This window comes from Pagrus pagrus (assembly GCF_965226575.1).
Source record: "Pagrus pagrus genome assembly, chromosome: 22".
NCBI lineage: Eukaryota > Metazoa > Chordata > Actinopteri > Spariformes > Sparidae > Pagrus > Pagrus pagrus.
Window position 1 is genome coordinate 625,201 of NC_140204.1, and position 12,732 is coordinate 637,932.

The 12,732-nt window shown below is 47.9% G+C and overlaps 1 protein-coding gene across 3 annotated transcripts in view; it reads left to right on the forward strand.

The window, feature by feature from the left end:
- Positions 1 to 3,880: 3,880 nt before the first annotated feature.
- LOC311252004 (ephrin type-B receptor 4b-like) overlaps positions 3,881 to 12,732 on the forward strand; it is a 22,150-nt gene continuing 13,298 nt past the window's right edge. For 2 of the 3 annotated variants that reach the window (XM_084344746.1, XM_084344747.1), the window contains exons 1-7: positions 3,881 to 4,646; positions 8,970 to 9,040; positions 9,161 to 9,303; positions 9,558 to 9,921; positions 10,245 to 10,407; positions 11,550 to 11,705; positions 12,473 to 12,621. In XM_084344746.1, coding sequence (XP_084200872.1) covers positions 4,535 to 4,646; positions 8,970 to 9,040; positions 9,161 to 9,303; positions 9,558 to 9,921; positions 10,245 to 10,407; positions 11,550 to 11,705; positions 12,473 to 12,621 — 1,158 coding nt within the window. In that variant the 5' untranslated portion in view covers positions 3,881 to 4,534. Of the gene's footprint in view, positions 4,647 to 4,690; positions 4,894 to 8,969; positions 9,041 to 9,160; positions 9,304 to 9,557; positions 9,922 to 10,244; positions 10,408 to 11,549; positions 11,706 to 12,472; positions 12,622 to 12,732 lie in introns of those variants that run through there. The other variant, XM_084344748.1, reaches the window with a different exon arrangement.

Below are 12,732 nucleotides of genomic sequence, written 5' to 3' on the forward strand. Positions count from 1 at the left end.
GAACTTTAGACGCTTGCTGTAGCACCATCAGGACTATTGGCTTGGGTTCACAGCTGAGGTGATCTGGCATGAGACTGGACCTTTGTGCAAAATTTGGTTAGCTTTCGTCCATGGTCCAGTCCAAGCAATTTGTTTTTATTTAATTTAGAGGCTTGCTGTGATGCCACCGTCAGGACAATGGTCTTGTGTTTCATGTTGAGGACATCTGATATTTTGATCTGTCATCATCATCAGGATACTTGCTGGGTCTTGAACCCACAACCCCTGACACCGAGCGCCAGCTCCTAACTCACTGAGCGAACTGGCTGGAAGTGAAACCTGCTGTGTGGCTTCATGTGTCGACTCAGGGAGTCACTGTCCGGGCAGCTGTTGTCAAGGCAGATTTCAAAAATGGTCAAAATGTCAGAAATTCTGTTACCTGAACAAAAATCTGATAATACATAAATTGCATCTTGACAGCATGGAAATGTTGGTGATTTGTTTTTAACTTAAAGTGTTTTGCTTCATAAGAGAAAATCTGATGTTTAAAAACTCTTCCATTGACTCCAGTTGTTCCCACGAGAGCAGAATTCAAAATGGTCTCAAAAATTCAGTTTTTGAGATAAAATTCTGATATTTGCCAAACTCCATCAACCATGACTGCAAAATATTCTCCATTTTTTTCAGGAAGATTGAAAATGTATTTAGCAAGAATTTGATAGTGTATGTTTACAGTCAAACATTTTGATGCACTGAAGGCTTCATTTTTGATAAATCAAAAATCTGAGAAACAAGTTTTGTGGAGGACGGTCTGAAGATGCTCTCTAGCAAGTTTGGTGACAATTGAGCAAAAATTGTGGGAGGTGAGGCTGCAGGTGAGGCTGCAGGTGAGGCTGCTGAGAGGCTGCTGAGAGGCTGCAGGTGAGGCTGCAGGTGAGGCTGCTGAGAGGCTGCAGGTGAGGCTGCTGGTGAGGCTGCTGAGAGGCTGCTGAGAGGCTGCTGAGAGGCTGCTGAGAGGCTGCAGGTGAGGCTGCTGAGAGGCTGCAGGTGAGGCTGCAGGTGAGGCTGCTGAGAGGCTGCAGGTGAGGCTGCAGGTGAGGCTGCTGAGAGGCTGCAGGTGAGGCTGCAGGTGAGGCTGCTGAGAGGCTGCAGGTCTCTCAGAAGGTATCCAGTTGGACATTAGTCAGAGAACTGGACTGAAATGTTCAGAACAAACTAACCTGTCTGAAACAGGTTTTATGAAGGCGGTAATAACTGAGCCAGTCTGAGCCAGGTACTGCTCAGTCTCAGTTATTATTGGCAGCCGTTCAATCTGGAGGAGACGATGTCTTTTATATCCTTGAGTGTCTGCTTCTATCTGACCTGCAGGTCAATTTGTATGTAACTTTATTCAGCTGCCCAGGCTGTGTGAGTGTGTGTGTGTGTGTGTGTGTGTGTGTGTGAGTGTGTGTGTGTGTGTGAGTGTGTGTGTGTGTGTGTGTGAGTGTGTGTGTGTGTGTGTGTGTGTGTGAGTGCATGTGTGTGTGTGTGTGTGTGTGTGTGTGTGTGTGTGTGAGTGTGTGTGTGTGTGTGTGTGTGTGTGTGTGTGAGTGTGTGTGTGTGTGTGTGTGTGTGTGAGTGCATGTGTGTGTGTGTGTGTGTGTGTGTGTGTGTGTGTGTGAGTGTGTGTGTGTGTGTGTGTGTGTGTGTGTGTGTGTGTGTGTGTGTGAGTGTGTGTGTGTGTGTGTGTGTGTGTGAGTGTATGTGTGTGTGTGTGTGTGTGTGTGTGTGTGTGTGTGTGTGTGTGTGTGTGTGTGAGGATGTTAACACTCAGGTGTGACAGTTGTCTCCATACAGCTCGTCTGCATTCATAGAGACGGACCATCAGAAAACATCAGAACATGGAGATCTCCTCCTCCTCCTCCTCCTCCTCCTCCTCCTCTTCTTCTTTTGTTCTCGCTCACACCTCCGTTAACAAAGAGTGGGGGAGGAGGGGGAGGAGGGGGAGGAGGGGAGGTGATACCTGATCCTGGTCTTTTCTGCTCTCACAGGGAGGTGACGTTCTCACGATGCCTCACCTGTGACATCACCTCTCTCTCTCTCTCTCTCTGTGCTCTGAGTGTCTCTCGCCCAGCCTCACCTGGTCTGCAGCCTCCTCAGGCTGCAGGTCAGAGCCAATCATGAGACAGTCGATACTGACAGACTCACACATGAAGACATGACTTCATGTAACAATCATCAACATGAATAAAGCACGCATGGATTATTAAAACATGACATCATTTATTTATATTTACTTTGTGTTCTGGCAGCTTCAGTCCTCCAACATGAGCACACAACGCTGCAGTAACTGATACAGTACTCTGATTACTGTACTCACAGTAGTACTCTGAGTACTGTGAGGACTGTGAACAGAGTATTTTTACTCAGTAGTATGAGTCAGGAGCAGCTGATGGAGGACGGACGAACAGAACCAGAACAAACAGAGACTTTACTCCACATCAACTGAGCTTTAATTCATCAGCATCTGATAACACAAACTAATAACACAAACACAAACACTAATAAAACAAACACTAACAAAACAAACACAAACACTAACAAAACAAACACAAACACTAACAAAACAAACACAAACATTAATAAAACAAACACAAACATCAATAAAACAAACACAAACACTAACAACACAAACACTAATAAAACAAACACAAACACTAATAAAACAAACACAAACACTAACAACACAAACACTAACAAAACAAACACAAACAAAACAAACACAAACACTAACAAAACAAACACAAACACTATTAAAACAAACACTAACAAAACAAACACAAACACTAATAAAACAAACACAAACACTAACAAAACAAACACAAACACTAATAAAACAAACACAAACACTAACAAAACAAACACAAACATTAATAAAACAAACACAAACACTAATAAAACAAACACAAACACTAACAACACAAACACAAACACTAATAAAACAAACACTAACAAAACAAACACAAACATTAATAAAACAAACACAAACACTAACAAAACAAACACAAACATTAATAAAACAAACACAAACATTAATAAAACAAACACAAACACTAATAAAACAAACAAAAACACTAACAAAACAAACACAAACACTAACAAAACAAACACAAACATTAATAAAACAAACACAAACATCAATAAAACAAACACAAACACTAACAACACAAACACTAATAAAACAAACACAAACACTAATAAAACAAACACCAACATTAATAAAACAAACACAAACACTAACAAAACAAACATTAATAAAACAAACACAAACATCAATAAAACAGACACAAACATTAATAAAACAGACACAAACATTAATAAAACAAACACCAACATTAATAAAACAAACACAAACACTAACAAAACAAACACAAACATTAATAAAACAAACACAAACACTAATAAAACAAACACAAACATCAATAAAACAGACACAAACATTAATAAAACAGACACAAACATTAATAAAACAAACACCAACATTAATAAAACAAACACAAACACTAATAAAACAAACACAAACATTAATAAAACAGACACAAACATTATTAAAACAAACACAAACATTAATAAAACAGACACAAACATTATTAAAACAAACACCAACATGTTCCTCTCCTGTATTGAGAGTCACTGGTTTATTAACTGTTAACTGGTTCATTATAAGACGATGAACTGGGTCTGGGTCGGTCCGGTCGGCCCGGACTCAGACATGAATGTACACATTCCTTCACTCTGCAGGCCCCGCCCCTCGGAGGGGCTCAGCCAATCAGAGCCCCGCTGGGGGCGTGTCCTGACCCAGAGGTGTAACCTGACTCCGGCTGCTTTTGTCTCAACTTTAGTTCCGACGGACACACAGAGAGCTGCTGGTACCGTGACCCGCCCAGCGCGAGTCCGTGTGAGTCCGTGTGAGTCCGTGTGCGTGAGACCCTCCAGCCGTCACACCGACCCCTCTCCGCTCACCAGGCCGCCTCTCAGAGCTCCTCTCCCGGCCCCGGAGGCAGCCGCGCCCCGCTCGTCTGTCCTGGAGGACAAAGTGGATTCAGAGCAGAGAAAGAGCCGGAAAAGTTCCGGAGGAGGTGGTGAAGTGGTGAAGGGATGGAGGGATGAAGGAGGAGCGGACCGAGTCCAGAGGCAGAGCAGCTCCTCTTCTTCTTCTCCTTCTTCTTCTCCTTCTTCTTCGTCTCTTCTCTAACTTGTCCGTGCCGTCCTGCTGTCGGAGCGTCCATCTTGGAGCGTCCCTGTGGAGCAGCTGGAGCTCTCCCTCCTCTCCCTCCTCTCCTCCTCTCCCTCCTCTCCTCCTCTCCTCCTCTCCCTCCGCCAGCGGATCATTGATCCATCGATCCGTTGATTAACTCTTCTTCTTCAACCTGTTGGGCTCAATGAGGCGCGCGCGGCCGGCGGAGAGCGAGCCCAGCTGACGGTCAGTGATCAGTGATCGATAGGTCTGATCGGCTCCGGGACGGACCAGGGTTCGGGTCTGATCGGGTCTGGATTTGATTTTTCCGGAGGGGGGATGGAGGGTCGGCGGGGGCCGCGGGCCCCTGTGGCCCCGGGACGGGCCTCCTCCTGCGGGCTGCAACTGCTCCTCCTCCCGCTGCTGCTGACCTGCTGCAGGGCCGAGGAAGGTAAGACGAGACCCGCGTGTCCCTTATCAGCTGCCGTACTCATCCATACTGCAGGACACACATCTGACGGGCTGATCGATCAGTGACGAGAGGAGATAACAGCCAGTCACTGTGATTGATCATCTGAAGACAGAACAGAGGAGCTGAGCGGGTTCAGTCCACTTCAACATGATTAATCATGAAAACATCTGCCAATCATCAGCCGACTTATTGTCGGAGCTGCAGTGTGGATGAGGCTCAGACTGAGGTGAGCTGTTCGTTGTTTTCAGCGTTTTTTGAATGGAGTTTGGTGTAAACACAAAATAAACTGCAATATGAGAGAAAGAAGCGAGTGTGGTTCTGTGCAGGTGGAGAGCTTTCAAACGGTCCTGAAGGTTCCCCACAGAACCACAACGTCAAGTGACACGTTCTCACCTGAGGATCCATTTAGTCTTTCACAACTCGTCTCTGCACCAAACTCCCTTTAAAAAACCTTGAAAACAACTTACACCAAACTCTATTCAAAAAACCTTGAAAACAACTTACACCAAACTCAATTCAAAAATACCTGAAAACAACCTGATTCTGTCGGAGACCTCCAGGAATGCCTACAATGTTGTCCACCTGCAGAGATGAAGACCTCCACAGAACCACACTCACTTTCTTCTTCCGTTAAAAATACCTTTCATTCCTCGACTTCCTCTTGAACCAAACACCATTCAAAAAAGTGTTAAAACAACATAGTGCTCATCCCAGAACAAGCTAGGTTAGCATTGCATAAAGACTGAGCGTAGGGTAAAGTGTTGGTCCACCTGCTTATTTGTCTGTGAGAGATATAACAGTGACTGCTCTGTAGATGAGTTATTTCATGTTGTTAAGAATCCATACAAACTGTCAGAAAACAGCAAAGTGTGTGTCACAGTCATGTGCTTCTTGTTCTGTTGGACCGACAGTGGAAAAGCTCGTCCCACTCGGTCTGTTTTAAAGCAGCAGTTGTTACTGATGAGTGATTCACTTCCACCAGAACGTTTCCTTCTTCAGTTCAGCTGAAAACTCTTTTTACAGAAGAAACACAAAGACGCAAAGAAAACAGTCACCTGAGCTTTATTAGAAACAGAAGCAGACTGAGAGGAAACCGTCTGAGGTTTCAGCAGGTCCTCGCTGTGAGTCCTGCAGGCTGGACTGTCCCACATGATCCATCACTTAAAACATCGTCTTCACTCAGAACCGTTCTGTCGAACACTGAAGTGAGTCAACAACAAGTCTGTACAGAGCTAAATACAAGTGCTTCTGTCTGAGGCTAATGAGTTTCTGTGAATTAGTTACAATTTGAGTGAAGTTTGGTTGGAAACTTGAGGCGCTCTGTCCCTCGTGGACATGAAGTGTTTGATTTGTCCCTGTGTGTGTGGGTGTGTCTCCAGATTGTCCTCCATCTGCTCGCTGTCTTTGTTCTGTTGTTCTGGTTTTAACCCTGCAGCCACTCAAAGACAACCTCTCTCCACCGCCCTCCCTCTCTTTGTTCTGTCCTCTGGATTTAGTATCTGAAAGGACCCGTCCCCAGTTCAGAGCCCAGTTAAACCCGGCCCCGGTTCAGAGCCCAGTTAAACCCGGCCCCGGTTCAGAGCCCAGTTAAACCTGGCCCCAGTTCAGAGCCCAGTTAAACCTGGCCCGGTTCAGAGCCCAGTTAAACCTGGCCCGGTTCAGAGCCCAGTTAAACCCGGCCCCGGTTCAGAGCCCAGTTAAACCCGGTCCCGGTTTAGAGTCCTGACTTACTTTGTGTCTTCAAAAGTCTTTATTTATTCCGTGTGTGTGTGTTTGTGTGTGTGTGTGTGTGTGTGTGTGTGTGTGTATACAGTCACATCAGGTTTATTAGCGTGCACTCACACTTGGCCCAGTTGCTCGGTACCTCCTGTGCTGCTGGCCTGCACTCACATTGCTCCGGCTGTAACCGGGCCTGAGCACGTCGTGCTTGTGTCCGTGCACAAGTAGCTTCACCGGGCTGAAGCACCAGGACCAGGACCAGGACCAGGACCCCCAACACTAGTCCAATAAACTGGACTTTGGGGTTGAACGTGTTTGAGCACGGTACGAACGACCCAGTGTGTGTGTGTGTGTGTGTGTCCTGAGAGGGCAAGTCCCTGCATGAGACCACACACACACACACACACACACACACTGTAAACAGTGGATCTGGTGATAAGAGTGCATGACGAGGACACGGAAATTACCATGACAACGCTGGCGGGATGTTTATACAAGACACTCGCCCTGAATGTGTGTGTGTGTGTGTGTGTGTGTGTGTGTGTGTGTGTGTGTGTGTGTGTGTGGCTGAGATGCAGTCAGACTCTATAAACTGAACACACAGACGCACATACTGGGATTTAATTGGCTCAGGCTGTGATGTTGATTAGTAACGTGTGTGTGTGTGTGTGTGTGTGTGTCACCAGCTTGCGTAGAGGTATAGTGGGCGGAGCCTCTGTGATGTCACACATCAGTCAGTCCCAGCGGATCAATGGGCAAACAGGTGGAGCTGAAGTTAAACAAGCCCACCGAGCTGGAAGCTAGCGAGCTAGCTGAGGCTGACGGACGCGTTCAGTTTGTCCGTGACTGAAGTCAGACTCACCTGTCAGATAGGGTCTGTCCCTCCCCTCCCGTCTGTCCCTCCCCTCCCGTCTGTTCGTCAGACAGAGTCTGTCCCTCCCCTCCCGTCTGTCCGTCAGATAGGGTCTGTCCCTCCCCTCCCGTCTGTCAGATAGGGTCTGTCCCTCCCCTCCCGTCTGTCCGTCAGATAGGGTCTGTCCCTCCCCTCCCGTCTGTCAGATAGGGTCTGTCCCTCCCCTCCCGTCTGTCAGATAGGGTCTGTCCCTCCCCTCCCGTCTGTCCCTCCCCTCCCGTCTGTCCGTCAGACAGAGTCTGTCCCTCCCCTCCCGTCTGTCCGTCAGATAGGGTCTGTCCCTCCCCTCCCGCCTGTCAGATAGGGTCTGTCCCTCCCCTCCCGTCTGTCCGTCAGATAGGGTCTGTCCCTCCCCTCCCGTCTGTCAGATAGGGTCTGTCCCTCCCCTCCCGTCTGTCCGTCAGATAGGGTCTGAGGCCATGTGAAGTTCTGAGGTGTTGACAGAGGACAGTTACTCATACGGTCGGTACCACAGACGGGCCCTGATCACATGACATGACATCACAGCCCTGCAGCGAGCAGAGAGGCGTTCAGGTGCAGCGGGACATCAGACACCTCAACCTGTGATCATCCAATACTGACTGTGTGTGTGTGTGAGTGATTCATGTTACTCAGCTGAACCAGTCTGATCACACACACACACACACACACACACACACACACACACACACACACACACACACGTCTCATTTCCTCTAATTACTTCAGTGACTTCTCGTTTTAATTAACCGACAAGGAGAATTAAAGAGAGAGTGTGTGTGTGTGTGTGTGTGTGTGTGTGTGTGTGTGTGTGTGATTACAGTGTAGAAAAAGGGAAAGCAGCCATTTCATCGTTCCGCTCGGCAGCAGCTGAGGAATGAAGCTCAGTGTGTCCCACTGTGTCTCTATGTAAACTGACTCTGGACTGATACAACACGTACATAACGTTTTTATAACATCTATGTAACGTATATGTAACGTGCTATGCTTCCTGTCAGGGTTCAACTTTAAAGAGACGTTTGTTTAGTCAAGTTTACAACCAAACTCAACTCAAATTTGAACAGATTTGAGATAAATCCATCACTGGGACAAACAGACTCCATGTTTCTACTCAAAGACAGAAAGAAGTTCATGCAGAACATTTGCTGAATTTACAAGAAGGAGACGATGATTCAGAGTTTCACTACGTTACAAAGTTTGTTTTAACTCAACAACTCTTAAAGGAGTCTGGTGATGTGGAGGTGACTGATTCAATGGTTGGATCAGTTCAAACAGACGGGTTAGTGTGTTCACAAACTTCTTCTTCTTCCTCTGTGTGTGTGTGTGTGTGTGTGTGTGTGTGTGTGTGTCAGGGCCCCCCTCCCTGATTAGACAACATTATTAATGGCTGATATTACAGATGTGTGTGTGTCAGGTTAAGCCTGGTCTTCCTCACATGTCCTCCCACAGATCTTCAGAGTGTGTGTGTGTGTGTGTGTGTGTGTGTGTGTGTGTGTTCGTTGCACTGACATGAAACCTGACTTTAAAGGATCCGATCTTGTTCTCAGTCTGAGTCCTGTTAGAACGCAGAACGTTCCAGGGCTCCTGCAGGACGTTCAGACTGACGGGGACTATGAGAGTTCAAAGGTTCTCGTGGGGTTCCATCTTCATCCGTTTACCTGTCTCACTGACTCTACCTGTCTGTCTCTCAGAGGTGCTGATGAACACCAAGATGGAGACGTCTGACCTGCGCTGGACGAACCATCCTGCTGATGATCCACAGGTCCACACACTCTGCACACACTCAGCTAACAATCTGTTAGCTTCCAGCTAACATCTCCCATTGATTTCAATGCAGAGTGCTAATCAATAACCACTCAGTGTCCCCTCCGTCTGTCTGCAGTGGGACGAAGTGAGCGGATTGGACGACGAGTCGAACAGCGTGCGGACCTACGAGATCTGCACACCTGACAGTCCGTCCTCCTATTGGCTGAGGACGCGCTGGATCCCCCGAAGGGCGGCGACCACGATCTACGTCGAGATCCGGTCGGTGATTAATCAATGTGATTGATGAGTGATTGATCAATGTATCCTATGATGAGAAAACAAATTCACTATTGATCAGCTGTTGAAACAGGACGTAATAAATGAAATCAAAGGTTAATAATAACTTTATTGATTAGACTTCACAGCGTTGTTAAAGTGACTGGAATCAAATATCAGTATAATGTATTGATTATGAAGCATGAAACATCATGTCTGACGAGTTACTGATCGGTGATCAATGATTGTTCCCTCAGGTTCTCCATGATGGAGTGTTCTGGTCTGAACCGCCGTCACTGTAAAGAAACCTTTAACCTTTATTACTACCAGAGTGACAGTGACGAGGCCACGCCCACTCACCCGTCCTGGATGGAGAACCCGTACACCAAAGTGTCCACGGTGGCCGCTGACCACCTGCGGCGGGTCGGTGGCGACCGGCGCTCCAACATCAAACTGCTGCGCCTCGACCAGCTGAGGGGGGCGGGGCTCTACCTGGCCTTCCAGACGCAGGGCGCCTGCATGGCGCTGCTCTCCGTACGCGTCTTCTACAGGAAGTGCCCGCCCCTCCACCGCGCCTTCGCCTCCTTCCCCGAAACCATCCCCCACTCGCTGGTGGAGCAGGTAACCACAGCCGGCACGCCAGTCAGTGAAGAGGAAGTGCCATCAGTTACTTTACAAAATAAAAGCTTTAGCATCGGACTTACAGAATAAAAGTAAAAAAAAATCATTAAGTAAAAGCTTCATAAAATAACACCTGTCAGGAAGTTTACAAAGTAAAAGCATCTTTATTTAGTTTACAAAATAAAAGTACTGTAATAGTAACAAAGTTTGAGAACATGATTTCTATTATTTACAGGCTTTAATTTTGAAAGTCTTCTCACACATGTATGTGTGTGTGTGTGTGTGTGTGTGTGTGTGTGTGTGTGTGTGCGTGCGTGCTGCAGGCTCAGGGTGTGTGTGTGGAGAACGCCGTCACTCCGCCTGGTGAGCAGTCGCGACCTCCCACCATGCTCTGCGGCGAGGACGGGCAGTGGGTGGGGCAGCCGACATCCAGCTGCGCCTGTCGCCCCGGATACGAGGCGGGCGACACCGACGTGCGCTGTCGGGGTGAGAGTTTACAAAATAAAAGCACCATCGTCTAGCCCGACTCGACTTGTCGAGACTCGACTCGGACGAGAACCTCCTGAAACCGGAGCGGACCCGTCCAGACCTGAACCCCCCATCGTTTATTTTACAAAATAAAAGCACTGTCAGCCAGTTTACAAAGTAAAAGCATCTTCAGTGTGAGAGGTCAAGTGTGCTTCTCACTATCAGCACTTAAAATTCCTTCCACACACACACACACACACACACACACACACACAGTGTAAACAGAGGGCAGTAGTTTACACAGAGAAGCTGCAGATAATTACAGTCACGTGTTGACAGTATGACGGAGGAGGAGGAGGAGGAGCAGGAGGAGGAGGAGGAGGAGGAGGAGCAGGAGGAGCAGGAGGAGGAGGAGCAGGAGGAGGAGGAGCAGGAGGAGCAGGAGGGGTTGTTAGAGCTAAATAGTAATCAGTAATTAATAACAGTGTTAAACGAGTATGCAGCCTGCAGTGTGTCGTCCCGTCTGTGTGTCGCTCAGCGAGGTCACCAGAGGAGCTTCCTGTTATTCTCTGTGAGGTCAGAGGTCAGCTGACTGCAACCAGGAAGTGTTGCAGTGGCGACACCAGCCGGGGTTCGCTTCTGTTTCTGCTTAACATCGTGCACACACACACACACACACACACACACACACACAGAGGGGAGCAGGGTTAAAGTAAAAGCCTGGCTGAGTGAAAAGTTCAGAGGTCAACTTCTGCTGCTTAATCTGACAGAGAGTGTGTGTGTGTGTGTGTGTGTGTGTGTGTGTGTGTGTGTGTGTGTGTGTGTGTGCGTGCGTGCGTGCACTTGCTTGGCGGGAGATGATGTGATGACATCATGGCAGCACTTTCCACATCCTGTTGAAGTCAAGGTCACTTCCTGCCTCTCATCCTGTCTCTGCTCAGTTATTGTTCAGATTCCTCCAGCGAATCATCAGTCTGCTGCTAGTTCAGACCAACAAACATCATGTTGGTCCGTCCCTGAATACCGTCTGACTTCCTGTCTGTGGTCCACTGGTTCCTGCTGAAGACGGGATTCACCAGAGTTCTACTTTAGAAACTGCAGATTTAAGATGTTTCAGTTTGAGATGCTAATGCTAATGCTAACCCTGTGTTTGTCTGCAGCCTGTCCGTCAGGTCAGTTCAAGGCGGCGTCCGGACCTGGTGGCTGTGGCCCGTGTCCGGCCAATAGCAACACACTGATCCCAGGCTCCGCCTACTGCCCCTGTCGCCCTGGTTACCATCGAGCCGACTCCGATCCGCCGCACACAGCCTGCACACGTAAGACTTCTTTCTGTCTTTCTTTTGAGGTGGTCTGGTAGTCCCACATTTCCCATAATTCACCTGGATACTATCTGTCATTGGAGTCCCGTCTTTCATATTTAACGTGAGACGCTTGTAGTCTGAGGTATGACATCACTGTCACATCATTTGAGTAACAGATGGCGTCAAAGAAGAAATCATGCAAATATAAAACTGGTGGAGTGTCCCTTTAATAATTTACACATATCACACACACAGACACACACACACACACACACACACACACACAAGCTGCTCTAATATTCACTCTACACACACCCCTTTAAATACCCTGACTCCACCCCTTTAAACACATCGCCCCAGGCAACGGCAATTAGGCCAAATTAATAGGCTCATTACCTCTGTGTGTGTGTGTGTGTGTGTGTGTGTGTGTGTGTGTGTGTGTGTGTGTGAGATGTAAGGGTCACACAGGTAAGAAAACACTGCACACACACAGGTTTCATGTTTCAGGTGTGTGTGTGTGTGTGTGTGTGTGTGTGTGTGTGTGTGTGTGTGTGTGTGTGTGTGTGTGGAAGCCTCTAATCAGCTGGAGACAGAAGAGTTTCTGATAATCAAAGTAGGCTCCACCAGACTCCACTCACTTTTGGGCCGTTTTTGGCAGAAATAAGGATCTTCCTGCTCTCTGACCTGCACTGCTCCGCCTGTGAGTCTAAACTCAGGGCTTCGACTTTGAGTGAAGACAGAGCAGGTCAGTGTCTGACCTCAGTGACCTCTGACCCCCTCAGGCCCCCCCTCTGCTCCCCGCTCCATTGTGAGTCAGATCAACGACACCTCTGTGACCCTGGAGTGGAGCGAGCCGCTGGAGCGAGGAGGACGAGGAGACCTGACCTACACGGTCCTGTGCTCCCTCTGTGGGACCGCCAGCGCCACCAAGGTACACCACACCTGGAGGTCAGACCAGTCAGACCAGTTAAGACAAGGACAACCAGACCAGTCAGACCAGTTAGGACAAGGACAACCAGACCAGTCAGACCAGTTAAGACAA